Source organism: Aotus nancymaae, unplaced genomic scaffold (assembly GCF_030222135.1).
Source record: "Aotus nancymaae isolate 86718 unplaced genomic scaffold, 86718_ANA_hifiasm-v0.15.2.pri h1tg000008l, whole genome shotgun sequence".
NCBI lineage: Eukaryota > Metazoa > Chordata > Mammalia > Primates > Aotidae > Aotus > Aotus nancymaae.
Genome location: NW_026988419.1, coordinates 28261320 through 28277640, shown reverse-complemented (window position 1 = coordinate 28277640; position 16321 = coordinate 28261320). Strand labels below are relative to the sequence as shown.

The following is a 16321-nucleotide window of genomic DNA, read 5'->3' as shown; positions in this document are numbered from 1 at the left end:
GGGAAGATCATCCTCAGAATCAAATTTTATGACAAAGTAAGAATTCTGGATTTCTTCTTCCTGCAGTGTTTCTGCCTCACTTTGACAGAGGTGACCTTGCCAGGCAACGATTTTTCATGGATTTTGCTTTCTTTATATTTTAATGTTGTGAGGGGCAAGCAAGTATAGTACCTCAAGGCTAATATATCACCACCTGTCACTAGAGCCTCCCCTTTGGTATTCTTTTCCTTCCTGGTTTAAAACAGTCCCAAAAGCCTACGGCTGGGTAGCAGGAAGTTAAATGAAGTATTCCAAAGCTCTTAACATATTGCCTTATGTGGATGACCCATTTGAGCATTTCAGAAATCAAATAGGAGAGAACAGAACATTGAAAACACTGAAAAGATTAACACCTGCCTCCAGTTTTCAAAGAAATTAGAGCATAATGTATATATCCAGCATAAAGCCGTTTACTCTCCCATATTGAGATGTTTTATTCAAATTTTCAATTCAATATGCATAGCATCACATGCTTCCGATTTTGTTTTACTCTAGGATTCCACGCAGAACTTGGAAGACAGAGAAGTTATGAATGGTGAACAGACAGAACTAGTTACGTCGCCAAAAACTAAGGACACATTGAGGTATACTCTTCATGCAAATAAAAATATCTGATTTATTTCAATTTGAGGTGTTTTTTAATGGTTTATAAGTATTCTTATTTTACAAGAAAGATCAGGATAAGTAGAATTGTGGAGTGAAACATGTTCCAAACCTAACAGTTAATTCTTCTTTTCTAGTGTTTTCTTCATATGAGAGCTTATGGACAAACATATATACAAATGATCCTTAAGCCATCCAATACTCCTGTGTACCCAGGATTTCTTAATTACTTTTTTCTCTCCTCAAATAGCACTTTCAAATGAACATTTCAGAGGTCACTGTTGTGGTTTTACTTTGACTTTAGCTCTTTGAAAATGCCAAATCCTAGTCACTAGACCACCAGGGAACCTTAAATTTAGCTCTTTGAGTACTACTTTGTATTGTGTTTTAACAACCTTGCAGTATTTTACTTGGTGATGTAAAATGAACCCTGTCCATTAACCAGGATTTTTCACGTTCTTAATGAAGGCAACTTATTTGCTTCCATGTTTCCCAGTACTTTCTTTGCTTTGCAGTGATTTCCAGTTCAGCTTTAGGTAGTGCCTGGGTTCAGATCCCAGCTATGCCTCTTTACTAGTCCTATGAGCTTAGACAAGTTACTCATTTTTCTTTCCCTTAGTTTCTGGTCTGTAGAATGGAAATATTATTAGAACCTTATTCAGGGGGTTACTATGAGTATTAAATGAGTTAATATATGTAGAACATTTTGCACAGTGTTGGGGTTAGGATAAATCCTGTGAGTATTTGCTGCTACTTCTACTTTCATTAATATCATGTCATCTCTATTATTATTCTAATCATTTTGTTCAGGGCATTTCAAATTTGGCATAAGGAAAATAATTTGATATTTAATAGATGGTTGCTTCAGCATTAGGTAAAGCTGCTGAAGTTTATAATTATTCATTCAGTCAACATATTCCTTTCATTGAGTCCAGTTACTAATTGGTACCAAACAATTAGCATGAAATTAGCTTTCTAAAAACATAGGTGATCATCTTTTTTCACATGCTTCACTGTATGGATTCTCCTCAAACTTATTTATAGCCACATGACCATAGTTACTTTTTATTTAGATTGTTTATTTGATTGATGAGCTGCATAGTATTAAAAATTTGATACAAACTGGGCTAGTTGGTGCATGCCTATCATCCCAGCTACTTGAGAGGCTGATTCACAGGATCACTTGAGTGCAGGAGTTTGAGTCCATCCTGCAACACAGGGAGACCCTCTCTGTCTCTTAAAAAAGGGAGGGGTTATGGGGCGAGGAGTCATAGAAAATCTTCAAAGTGCTGTCTTTTCAGAAACTTAATAAGATTGTTTCTGGAGGTAGACAAAATGAGTGTAATGCTCTTATTCTATTTGGCTTTAATTTCGCTTATTTCAACGTTAGCTTTTTGAAAAGATTGTTAATATCTTGGCCAGATGCTGTGTGAATAGGATCATAGAGTCAACAATGATTTGGTTTATGACAATATGAACAAATTAGCTAAGCTTTCCTCAGCTACAGGGAATTGGGAGAAATAGTGAGTAGGAACTTAAAAATATGTATGTTATTTAGTTAAAACATGTGTATGCTTATATGTATAATTTTATTATCAGAACAGGCTTTTCACATGAGTTTTCTTATCACCTTTAATAGGTTAAAGAACTGTAATTCAGAGCAATTAAGTGACAGCCACAGACTTAATTGACACTCACCACTCTTATCTACAAAGTCACTGTTTCAAACATTCCTGTTGCGTGTGCATTCCCTGATGCCTTGGTGTTCTATTTCATGCTACCTGACCAAGGCTAGGAAACTTCTCTTATAAAAAGCAGCTAAAATCAGCTTTATGTCAAATTCAGAAAGTAGAGTGAGTGCAATGCCCAGCACTTTAAGACCCTGGAGTGGGAAAGGATGATAACAATCTTAACATCATTGAATGCATAGGGGAAAGCTTGGAGGTTACGATTCTAAGAAAGGACATTGATTCTAGCTGGTATGAGATGAAAAAAACAGTTGAAGTGAAATTAGGAAGCCAATTATAGCTGAGTTACGTGGTCCATATGCTTCTGGGGCAGAAAGAATCTCATATCCCACAGGGCTTGGCCCACGCATAGGACTTTGGGCACACATCCACATAGAAGCTAAGTAAATTATTTGCAGTCTATCTCAAAATGTCTTGAAACTATTTAATTTCCATAATCATTGCTTGAGCTTTTGTTACCTCTCAGCTACACCATTATGGTAACCTACTAACTTCTTTGTCAGATATCACTTTCTCCTAATTCTAATTGATCCCACATATTACTGTTGGATACAGTTTTTTAAACCACAGCATTTATCAAACCATTCCTTAGTTCCAAACCTTTTGGATTTAGATAAGTCCTGGGTTTGAGCACTAGCTCTGCTACTTACCACCTGTTCAATCTTGGACAAATTACCTTACTTCTTTAACATGTATCTTTGTAGGAAAATGGGTGTCATGGTCACATAGGTTATTGTGAAAATTAAATGAGATATAGTACAGATAACTGACTTAGCACAATGCTAAATGAAAGGCTGGATAAACATTAATTGCTATTGCCATTATCATTGTCATTTTTATACATATTGTAGTTTATTTTAACTGTCTCTCATTCTCCCAAGCAAGACTGTGAATCCTCCAAAGGATTCCTGACACCTAATACAGGTCTTAGAATATAATAGGGACCTATTTGTTGAGCAAATAACTGAATGGATACAGTACATTGCTCCATAAGTCATAAGCATAACTGTTAACTGCTCATCTATTATTAACACAACTTTATTTAAAGAAAAATAACATTTAAAAGACATTCTCCAAATAGTCTTACAATATGCATCTCTTACGAAGCACCACTCAACTTACTTTGATCTTAAAAGACAATGAAACAAGAGGTTTGGTGATTTTTTAAAAGAATTATACTTTGAGCTTCTCTTTAAATAGCAAGCAATATGTGCAAAAGACCTCCACCTCATCCCTAATTCCTTATCTCATTTCTGACTCTGCCTTATCACTCCACTCCTACTCCCCAAATAAGCCTTCTTCTAAACTTGCCTTTTGTTTCATGCTTAAACTGCCAGCACATTTTATCCTATCCTCTGCTGTGACCACAATATCTGTTTATTGGTCAAACTGTGTGCAGAGCACATCTCATAAAATGTGAGACATTTCCCCATGTTTTGATGCTTTATTCCTGTAGTCATTACTCAAGCCTCTATTACTCTATTAATTGCAGCTAGATTATTGCAATAATTTACTAATTCCTGCCCCAAGTACCAGTCTCTCCCTTGTTGTTCCCTTTTCCAATTGATCCCACTTATCACTGCATAAATATTTCTAAACCATAGAATTTATCACACTGTTCCCTAATTCTAGAACCTGTAGTGACTTAATTTTCTGCAAATTAAGTATGTTTACCAGCCAGAAATTTAACACACCACTCTGAGATTTAATCTCAAGCTAATGGTTTAATCTGTCTCCTATGCACAGCACCTTTTTCTTCCCTCTCTTTTATCCCTTCTTCCTCCTCTTATTCTCTCTCTCTCCCACCTTTCTCCCTCCCTCCTTCTAATATTACAGCCAATTATGTTCACAAACTATCCTCCTTCAATATCTCCATCTGGTTGACTTTCTCTCCTGTGCATGCCTGCATCCCCTCACCTACCTTTTCTAAAGGAAGACCCATTTATCCTTCTTCACGAAGAGATTCCTATCTCAGCTTCCCTTCCTAAGCCTGTACCCTCCTTTTCTGAAACACATCACAAGGTCCCTCCACTTTGAAACTGCACTTTGGTTAAATGTTTAAGAACTCTGCTCTGGAGTGCAGTAAGTCCCTATTTAAGTCTTGATGACTCTACTTTATAGGAATGATATGATGTTGGACAAATTATTAAACTCTCTAAGCATAAGTTTACTTCTAAAATGGATGTAATATGAATGTTTTCTTTATAGATTTAATATCAGCACATGATATAATGCCCAGAAGAAGGTTGGCACACTGCCTCCCAAGTAAGAGCTTAGATTCACTGAGAATCTGCTACTGTGACCTATTGCCTTCTATTTTTTTAATTAACTGTCTCAACCCTCCCCTTAGATTATGAACTCCTAAAGCATCAATTTGTTCTTGTTCTTTCCTTGTGGAACTTCCCCAATGAAACAACTCAATTAATATTTGTTGAATTCAAGGAAAATAAGTGGATCTCATCACCAACAACAAAGTCTTCGATAGATTTGTATTCAGTAGGTTTGCATCCTCAAGACGTTTCACCATCAAGTAGAGTTCAAGGTTGTCTGCCGACTCTTCCTGGAGGGTTCCCTCTGTAGTTCGTCTGTCATACCATTGCTTGCCACAGATCTGTGAATCCATCCTTGGAGAAAATCAACTAACACCCACTGATGTGTTGCAGCCCTTTGTCTTCTCTCTGCATGTTGTCAATCTAATTGCAAAGAAAACGTGTTCCTCAATCCGGTGGTATTTAAGGCTTTTTAAGAAAGTCTTACTGAGGAAATCAATAGAAAAAAAATGGGAAAGTTTGATATAGATTATTCTTTTAGTCTATAAACTTGTTTCCTTAGAAAGTTCTAATAATCATACTAATAGCAGGTAGCTATTGAACCCTTTGTAAATACCAGATATGACATGTGTAATGTATATATGTTATGATCTTTATGTTTCTTATTAAAGCCAACCACTCTAATAGGGAAATACCTAATTTATTTATTTAGTTAGGTGGTTTTGTTTTTGTTTTTGTTTTTTTTTTTGAGACTGAGTTTCACTCTTTCAACCAGGGTGAAGTTAAGTGGTGCGAACTGGGCTCACTGCAACCTCCACCTCCCGGGTTTAAGTGATTCTCATGCCTCAACCTTCCCCCTCCCCCTCCCCCTCCCTGTCCTCATTCTCATCTCTTCCATAGCTCAACAAGTGACCTACCACTGAGTTCAATAATCTTAGTGTTAAAAATGCTGTCCATTTACCTTTTGTAAAGAAACGAGACTTAAAAACAAACGTCTGCAGCTTCTGTTTTACATTTGTCCCTCAAGCTTGAAGCTTTCTTCTGGATGGAAACCAAATGAAGCCTCTCACATCTATCTCTAGCAGAGTTGCCATTCATAATGACAGTCACATTTTTAGACCACTGATTCTGCAGCTTCACTGATAGTTTTGTCTAAATCTCAGATCGGTAGCAGCTGGTTCCAGTTTTATCAATTGGATCTTAGAGCATTTTGCTAGTTTAATACTAGTTAAACTAATGCTTTGTAATTATCTGCTTCTTTTAGTATGCCTTAGAAAGTTGTATAAAGATAGCTATTTTGATCTTAGTAAAATCTTCCCACTTGACTTTTATGTATAACCAAACCTTTTGTTAATCACACACAGTTCATTTTTTGTTTTTTTTTAATTAGTAACTGTCAAATACTTTTTCTTTCCACTCCCAGAATATCCTTTCCACCTCATTTTCTACATTTTTCATTCAAAATCAACCTTCTAGCTTATTTTCTGTCTACTACACTGTCCTCTAAAACATAAAGTGCCATGTCCTGCTCACTCATCCCTGAATTGTGCTCTAGAGTTTATCTAAACAAATAGCATTAATAGCCTATTTTCACGTCTTTGTAAAATCTCACTTTATGGGATATGTATTCAAATAGTTATGTCCAGTCCTACTTGCTGTGTTTCTCTTCCATGAAGGGGGTATATATAGAGATTTCTGCAGAACAAAACTCCATCAAGTATTTCTAATACTGAGGGTTGTTTTTCTTTTAAAATAAATAAAAATATGTGAACTGGTCCATGAGGCATTCTTTTTCAAATGCTCTCCTTTCTATCTTGAAACCAATAATGGGTAACATTTTATAAAGAACATGAAGAGACATGGTCTATGTAAAATTATATTGAATTATATTGTTTATTTTTATTAAATAGATCTAATTTTCTGTAAGTGCTTATATATTATAGTAAACAAAATCGAAAGTGTTTTAGGCTTTTTTTCTGGGATAGTACTATTTTTGTGATAATAATATAAAGGTTATAAAAAATCCTTCTAGCCACAAAATTGCAAGTATTGTGTGTAATGGTAGAATGAAACTTTATTCTGCTGCATTGAAAGGAGAATCTCATAAAATGGAAATCAACTTTTAAAACTCCATTCTCACAAAACTTTTAAGTATTTTTAAAAGATTAGCTACTTAAACAAATATGTTTTGGTTTCTTAAATAAATGTTAAAACACATTACTAATGATTACTATAGAGTAGGTATCAGTATGATACATATAATTTATTATGTCTTATAGAAGGGATTTTGAGTGGGAGGAAAGAAACATTTGTGAAATAGAAAAAACATGAGAATTCATAAAAGGTATCCTAAAAATTATTAATCTGAAATCTTGAAGTCTGTAACAGACTAAACACATTCCAAAAGCCTCTATATATTACATATGGATGCTATCTCTTAGCATGTGTATACTTGATACATTTATTAGGAAAGATTTGTGTTGTACTTCTTTCAGTGCAGAGCAATAAAAATATTAGTTATAAAGGTAAAGGTAATAATTTTCAGTGGTTAAGCAAAATTTGAATCTCTGTTTATAAAAGTCTTTTTTAAAAATATTGTAAACTTAGAATGCAAATGCTTTGGGTTTAGACTTCCTCAGATGGTTAAAAATGCACTATAAATCTGTTATTTTTAGTAAACTTATTACTTTTTAGTCTATTAAAAGCCATACGAGTTTATCTGCCCACCAAGCATTTTATATTCAGACCTTATAATGCATACCTATTATATAACAGTCCATACACATATATTTACATAAATGTTCATATCCTCACATATATAGAGATGAATGATTTAATACTATATCATCACTCTAAGATTTGTTTCATTTTTAGCTTTTATTCTAAGCCTCTGACATAATCTGCTTGACTAAACAAGTTTTACATATATCAGCAATATCTGGGCAAAACTCATTTGAAATTTATTACCAGATTTGAAATTTCATCATATTCCGCAAATGCTGAAAACTGATGTATTGTTTTTAGCATTTCTTAATGATAATAGGCTTGCAAAGAAAACACATTAAAAATAAACCTAATCCACTGGTGAGAATATATTTAATGTATTTGTTTTAGATTGCTGATAATTCAGAGAATACTTCATGCAGAGTAAATTCATCATGGATTTTGCTTAATGCTGTTCTCAACTTTCCAGCAAGAAGCTAACATTTCACCGTTTTCAATTTGGAGCAGAACGCATTTGTAGCGGCGGTAGCTCTTAATTTGACATCTAGTTTCAGGTCATTTTCATGTAAATAGAAAACAATAGAGACCTGCGTACAATTTCCATAACATGGATATTTTCTTTCACATTATTATTTTCTTCTGGCAATTATTTTTTTCTCCTGGGATTAAAGGAGCCAGTAATTGTTCACAGTTATTATTTTTCATCTTTATGAAAACTTGTTGGTTCCACTCTTTATTACTCAAAAGCTCCCAGTGCCTTCTTTATTTCAGTCATACACACAATCCATTAATGTTTCTAGCTCATCCTTTCCTTAATCTGGGGTAGGTTAGGCAGGTCAGGCTTTCTATTTCTTTCTATAATACATTTTCTTCAGGCTTTGCAACCTCTTTTTCTACCTTTAAAAAAAATAGGAGGTGAAAATTCAGAGTTGTTCCATTGAATATAACTGCCATTATTGAAAAGCAAGTTTGAGTTTTGATTTATATTGCTTTGAACATGCCCGTATGTATTACCAACTGTGGCTTCACAGCCATTATAACATGTAATTCTGTGCTTTTTCCAATAAATATTTTATTTCATTCTTCCTCTGTTCCAGAGAAGAAGCCTACTTTATGCTGAAGCGTCAGTGTGTTTTCTTCTGTGTTTTGTATGATCTGTACAGTAATTTTCAAGTGTGTTTCAATGGGGAAAATTTTCATTTTTGTGTATCTCTTTTAAAATATGTTGATTTATGCAGATTAAGTTAAGTAGGAAGTATTTTTGTAGGTAGTCATTTCCATTTGTTCCTCTTCTAGGTGTAAAAGTAAGAAATCAGATAGCCTTTTAAACATTTTGTTTTCTGAATCTTCTGAACATAACAGTAAATTATGTACTCTTTTGACTTAGTCTCTGCTGTTGAAGTTATATTAGTTGATATAATCCTGAGCAGTGTCTGTGTGTGTTTCAGATGTGTCTCATTTGTTTTTTAGTAGATACTCATTTGTGCTCCTGTTTTTTTCTGCCCTAGTGATATGACAAGAACAGTAGAGATTTCTGGGGAAGGAGGCCCATTGGGAATACATGTAGTGCCCTTCTTTTCATCTCTAAGTGGAAGGTAAGATGGTTTTCTCATTTCAGAAGCTCATTGCTAATGAAAGCCCTGATCTGAGCTCCTTTTTCCCAAATGTTTTTCAGAAGGAGATTAAATGTAAATTGTATTATTTACATGGATGCCTCAAGACATACTTTTGTTGGCCACTTAACTGTTGGAAGCAAAATAAAATCATTGACTTTAGGATGTAATGGGGAAAAAAATCAATCACAGTTTCTCCATTTACAATTAATTATGAAATACTTTCTTAAAGTATCCTTGTCAGCGACACATAGTAAACAGAATCCTTGGCAAAGATGTTAACATACTATTAAACAAATGTTGCAACTGAATTTTTTTTAATATACCAGAATATGCTTCAACAAGTGAGTATAATAATTCCAAATTGATATATAACCTGTTATTCTTCAAGTATGTAGCATTTAGAATAATATATATTCTAGCATTTTAAGTAGCTATATCTGAGGCTGTGTATTTAGGATGGCTTTATAGAAGCAATATGTCATCATGCTATATTTTCCTAAAACATAATTTAGTCAATTAAAAATAATTTACCATATCCTTTTGGAATTTTTAAGACATTATGTTGCTAAATCTACACTGATAAAAATGGCATTGTAGATTATGTCAACACTTCTTGTAATTTACATCTATTTAACTGGATTTAAAACTTGTTGTCTTGGTGGAAATTAAAGTGTGTACTTCAGTGTTAATATTAGCACTATTAAAACAATTGTAGAGAAGTGGTTTAGATATTATGTCACTTTGTAATAAGATGACCACATTTTGCACTAGATTGATATTGACAAGGGTTGTCAGAAACTTAAAAGAAAATCAGTTTTTACTCACATGACATGATTTTAGTTAATTTACTAAATTTATTTTCCTAAACACAGCATTGAAAATGGAGGATTCTTTATTTTAGTTTAGGGTATCAATGTTGAGACAAGTCCATTGATTTTCCCAAGGTCACACAAAATCCAGATCTCCTAACTTCTCACTTCATTGCTCTTTCAAGAACTAAAATTTTCCAAAACGTTATATAGTATTAATTTAGGGCTTCTGAATATTTATTCAATTCAGTCTGCCCTATAGCAAAAAGAACAGATTTAGTCATGGTATTTTGGTTGGCATCATATTCAGCAGGTAGCCATCTGCTACCTGTAATTGCGAAGTCATCACCTTTTTTTTTTTTTTTTTTTTTGCAAATAACATCTGATGCCAAGCTCTCACTGGAATGAATGTTCCAAAAAAGAAATAATCAAAAAGCTAGCGGCCCTTATTGTCTCATTTTCTGTATGTGTTAATAAGTGTATTTATAAATGTTATGGGTTATGTCATAGGACAAACTGAGGTTGTTTTTGATAGATAGGGTGAATATTTACTCAGTTGTCAGGAGAAATTTTAATGACTTTTGGCAGAAGTATACTGATAGAGCTTTATGAACTACCAGAGCTGTTAAAATACCAGCCTCTTTAGTTTAATGAAGCTGAGATAGATAGAACACAAGATCTTCCCAGTTTCCCAAAATGAGAAAATATACCTCTGACAGTCGCTATACTTCATTTTCAGTAGTTCAGAAAACAAGCTGACCCTATATACCAGAAATCACATTCTCTCATTTCAAACAAGGGAAATACACTAAGGTTTATTGATTTCCTCCCTTTTCCTTCCTGGTTCTGATTCCTAGCACAAGCCTTGTAGAATAGTGGAAAGAGTACTGGACTTGGTTTCAGAACAATTGGATTTGAATCCCAGTGTTCTTTTTTATAACCTTGAGCAAGTCCCCTAAACTTCTCCCTTGTGAGTACCTACTTTACATCCAGGTTATGGGGATTAAATAACATTAAAAATGTGAAAGTTCCTTGTAAAACACATAATGTATGAATGTGTAAATCATCAGTATGATGATTATTTTGGCTAAAACCAAAAAGCCTGATTCAGAAATGCAGTTTTTTTAATAAATTCATGGTTGACTGTTCAGTAACTTGGTGAAATAGTTCTATTATTATTATATATTTTTTGCTATCCACCAGTATTATAGAAAGGAAATTTAATTAAAAACATTAAAAATACTATGGAAGCAGAGACATGAGCCAATAAAAGTTAAGAAGTAATGAGTACAGGCTGAAACAGCACACTTAACTCAACCCATGTGTCTAGATGCAACTGCGTATAGAGCATGTCAGACAAGTGTCTGACTTCATAATGCCATATGGTTTCACTGTGTGAGCACAGGGGCTTCGTTAAGGTCATAGTGGTATACTTTGCTCTTAATTTCCTTCCGTTTATTGGTTTGTGCCATTATTTTAAATTAGAATTTACATTTAATTTTTTTTACTAAGATTACTGTAATTGGTTTTGCCTCCAATATATTTTTTTAATTTTTTTTTTCCTTTACAAAAATGTTTCCACACCTGTTGTTGAAAAAGAAGCCTAATCTAAGTTAGATCATCCTTAGCAAATTTTAGTGGCTGCTCTGCTAGATAAAGCTTCAGTGAATTCATTAGATACCATCGCAGAGGGGTGCTTAACGCTGCTTGTATTGAGGGCCATTGGCTTTCCCAGTAAAAACAAAACAAACATACAAAAAACCCCAAAGTTCTTGCAACTAAAAAGCAACTTAATTTTATTCGTATCCTTAAAGTCAATGTTTTTTTGTGAATTAAAAACATGAAATCTAATTCATTTCAGTACCGATAGCATAATATGCCTCAGTTTCATAGGGAAAACAGTTAACATGAGAGAGAAAGAGAAAGGATGGATGAAGACTGATAAAGACTGTGAGAAGAGATGTTTGAACAAAAATGCTAAGCTGGTAGAGTCGCTGAGGCTGTGTGACATTGAGAAAAGAAAAGGAAGAGGGCAAGGAGAAGATGTTAGTGCCTAAATGATTATTAGAAGAGCAGGAAGAATTGTTACCCCTCTAATTCTGTGAGGCTATGAATTTCAACATCCTTTATCATTGCTCATTAATGCAAATTAACTGGTTAGTCTCGGCCTATAACTCCTCGACAGCATTAATCTTTAAATTCTGTGAATCTGTCCCAGATGAGACAGCTACCACAGCTCACCAGTTTAGGGCAAAGAGGATAATGAGATATTGTTTTCTGAGCCTTCTCATAGTGGTCTGGACGAAATCAAACTGGAGGGAATCTATCCCTTCCGTGGAGCAGAGAGGGCAGAAGTGGTTTGTTGCCAGGGACCAAACTAATAAAATCAGTCAGTTTTACATTTCACCAAAATTACCTCTGACACATAGGTTTTATAGTTGGGCTTATTCTGTCAATAAATTTTTCATGGAAAGTTAGATTATTTAGATCAGTGAGGTTCACACAGCATACTCCAGCTGTAATATGCCAGCTAAATTGCAACCCAGTGGCCTGAAAGAATTAATTCATCTCCCAAAATGTGAAATTAAATCCTAGGGAGTAACATTACATGACTGATGATGTACTGAATTAAATTAAAGGAAGACTTGAATGCTTGTTAAAAAAATATCACTTACATAAACAAGTTTATAACCACGTGAGCCTCCTAATGAATCAAGTTATTGTGAATCCACCCTAACAAAAATCCAGAATGTGAACTCTTAGGATGCTGTTTAATTTAGGAAAAAACTCACAATTTTGGTCTGTTTTTAATGTGTCAAATAGTTCAATTTTTAATACTGCGTTTCAAGATTAAAGTCATACAGTGTATGATGAATTTGGTAACCTACTAGAACTAGGAAACCACAAGACGTCACCACACACTTGTGCCTATGACCCTGAACCTTCCCTGCAGTAGATGGCATGGCTGTGTGCTGTTCTCTGTCTTGCAGCAGCCTGCTGTATTCATTTAACATTTTTGAAGTAGAGACCTAAATATCACTGCCATGCCTGTTGATGTCTTGAGATGATGGGAGCTCATTAAGGGGGCAGAGGCTCAACTCCGTGGCCCCTCCAAACAGGAGGACTGCTTTCTCTGATACTTGCATTATAGATTGCCCTTTTCTATGGCTGACCCTGTTATTTACACATAAAATGTGCTCATGTTTTATTTAGATTTGAAATTTAATGCAAAGGTACTTTGTCATAGCATGCGTGGTTTGTATACAAAGAGAGTGACAAAGTAGGAAAACCAGAGGATTGATAAAGTGGAGATCACAGTTTCTCCAGACCTAGCAGACTCCTCTTGCAGGGCATATCTATCTTTCTTACTCCGGGACACAGCTAAGCTCTGTCACATCACAAGGAGAAGGGAATTCTCACAAATAAGAAATAATGAAAATATGTATAAGTTAAGATCCATTTCTTACGGTTTTTTGGCTTAGTTTGGTTTATATATGTAATAGAATTGTGTATGTATGTACAGACACACGCACATGCGCATGTGTGCACACACACACACATTTTAATTCTTATGGCTACAGTTTTCTCTCTTCTTTCTTTTTCTTCCAACCCACCTGATTCTAAGTTACAGCCACAAAAATCCAGAAGCCCCTTGGTATCCTCTCTAATTTAGCCTCTTCTTGGTTGAAATTTCAGACAACTCTTCCCAAAGCCTGCCTACATCATGCCGCTTCCCTGCTCAGAAGCTGGGGGTGCTGGATGCCCCCCTCCAGGTCCATCAGATTAAGTTCATTAGCTATTTGTTCAAAGCCCCTGTGTGTGGCGCTAGTCTCCCATCCAGTTAGCTCTCAAATCTTTGAAAGGCTCTAGACTTGTTGATGTCTTTAGTTTTTGGACTTCAGCTTTATTCCAAATGTATACTGAAGTTACCTGGTCCTGGTCCTGTGGCTTTGTCTCATACTCCATCCTGAGCACATAGAAAACAGCACACACATACTTGATTTGGTAGCACTAACAGATGTGATCCAGATTCCTTCTAAACTGAGTAATACAATCTGAGCTTAAATGTTTGTTTGCTTCTTAAAATGCAAATTATTGGAATAGGTGGTAAGACTGCAAAAGTTACTGTGAATACCTAATGTTCTCTCATTGGTAAACATCAAGTTGTCATGTTGTCCCTAACTCAGACTTACTTATTACAGTCCGACGTGATGCCCTTCTCCAAACCAGGAGTCTTTGGTGTCAACTCCACTAAACTAGCCTTTTTATAAGTTTACTGCAAGCACGAGAAATGAAGCCAGAGATTGATGCTGTAACTTATACATGTTTATCTAGAAGGGTTTTTTCTCTTGTAGTGAGTTTTGGTTTTTTTGGATTGGGGATTTATATAACAAACCGTTGCCTGAATATAAAGCATAATTTCTTTTGTAAATAGAAATCAATACGTATTTCTGAATAGTTGGAAGTGGAGAAATGATTAGCATTTATTATTTTGTAATTACATTTCAATCTAAATTTTGCATTTAGGATTCTAGGACTCTTCATCCGAGGCATTGAAGAAAACAGCAGGTCCAAGCGAGAGGGACTATTTCACGAAAATGAATGTATTGTCAAAATCAACAATGTGGATCTCGTAGACAAAACCTTTGCTCAGTAAGCATTTTTTCATTGTTTTATTTGCTTTGTTGATTCCTATCATGGTTATAATCATTACTCAACTCGTTATGATCAAAATAGTAGGTATAATTTCTAGTCAGTTCCCTTTGAATGATTCAGGACATCCATTTTTGAATGCTTCTTATGTGTTAGCATACTCAAAGGTGGCCCACACATGTCTCTGGCAGGTCTGAGAATGCTAAACTACAGAAATCACAGGCCTTCCTTCCTGGCTGTCTTACTGGGCAACGATGAATGGGTTTGTTTTTCTTGGGCTATGGGTCAGTTAAACTGGTATTTAATGACTCTTTTCACGGACTGTTAGTTCAGCTTATTAATTAACTTACTTGGTGTCAGGAATCTTCCTTAAACTCAAAAAAAACCTGTGAGAGATATCTGAGGACTCACTGAATCATAGAAACAGAAAAAATTAAAATACTGTCCCCTGGCTGGGTGCAGTAGCTCATGCCTGTAATCTCAGCGCTTTGGGAGGGCGAGGCAGGTCATGAGGTCAGGAGTTCGAGACCAGCCTAGCCAACATGGTGAAACCCCATCTCTACTAAAGATACAAAAAAGAATTAGCCAGGCATGGTGGCACATAATCCTTGGCCTGTAATCCCAGCTACTCAGGAGGCTGAGGCAGGAGAATTGCTTGAACCCAGGAGGTGGAAGTTGCAGTGAGCCGAGACCTTTGCACTCCAGCCTGGGTGACAAGGTGAGACTCCATCTCAAAAAACAAAACAAAACAAAAAAACCCCATCTTCCTTAAGAAATCATCTCTCTACACATGAAAATGTTAAGGGAATCACTTTTTATACCCAAAAATTAGAGTGTATATAATCTGATGCATATTTTTTTAATGTATGTTGGCATTGCAGTGGGATTCTGGACCAAGGGACCAAGTCCTCATAATCCTTGGTAGTCAGCAGCAATCTCTTTCTTCTGACCAAAGCAGCTCATAATACATCTTCTCTCTGGGCATTAGTTGTCAAGATTGTATATGTGAACAAAGATGAGTGGTTGTGGGTAGAGGAAAAGTGGGTACCGGCTGCTAACTACGAAAAGAAATGAAGCCTTAGAAGAATCTATTGTGTTAAAATAATGAATGAGAGACAAAACTATAATTATTAGTGGTAATGATTTTTTTAACATACTACTGTGCTTTGAGATTTGATAGTTATGCATGGTGGTCATTATCACTTCCATTTTACAGAAGTGGAAACTGAGGCTCATAAAAATTTAGTATAGAGTTAGTATGGAGTAGAAACTGATTCCTAGGCAAGCAAAAATAACATTGGAAAATGAACCACAGGAGTTAGGTGGCCTATCTGAAGTCTTCCCTCTCCCCTAGCAATGTGAGGAATTAAGCACTTTAGAAAGGGGGATGCGCAGTAGGATTTGGGGAATCAGATTGCAGTTGAGATTATGATTAGTTATTATGTGCTGTGGCTGCTAGGAATAAAGACCTGAAATAAAAGCTGAAACAAGATTAACATTAATTTTTCCTAACAACAAGCCAGCGTGGAGGAGGTCACTCCACGGTTAGTGCAGCAGCTGCACAGCCATCAGTGAGTCAGGTGGCTTCTGACTTTCTGCTTTGCCATCTCGCCACGTGGCTACTATGCTTCAGTGGAATCATGGGTAAAGATGGCTATTGAGTTGCCTCAGTCACTTCTGAGTTTCAAGAAATAGGGAATAGAAACAGGAGAACAATAAAAGTTTTTGTCTCTCTACTGAACCAGCCTCTTCTAAAGAGCCTCCCTTTAACGCCTTCATTTTTGTCTTCTGGGAAAGAAAGAGTGGGAAAAGTAATTGTTTGACCTGGGCACAGAGTATCAAGAGGCATAGAGAGGAAA

General features: G+C 35.4%; 1 protein-coding gene across 3 annotated transcripts in view; it reads left to right on the top strand.

Annotated features, from left to right (window-relative positions):
• Nucleotides 1-16321, top strand: part of PARD3B (par-3 family cell polarity regulator beta) — a 1134301-nt gene that overhangs the window by 557261 nt on the left and 560719 nt on the right. For all 3 annotated transcript variants that reach the window (XM_064373118.1, XM_012446125.2, XM_064373119.1), the window contains 3 exons: nucleotides 535-623; nucleotides 8893-8979; nucleotides 14337-14462. In XM_064373118.1, coding sequence (XP_064229188.1) covers nucleotides 535-623; nucleotides 8893-8979; nucleotides 14337-14462 — 302 coding nt within the window. The remainder of the gene's footprint in view (nucleotides 1-534; nucleotides 624-8892; nucleotides 8980-14336; nucleotides 14463-16321) is intronic.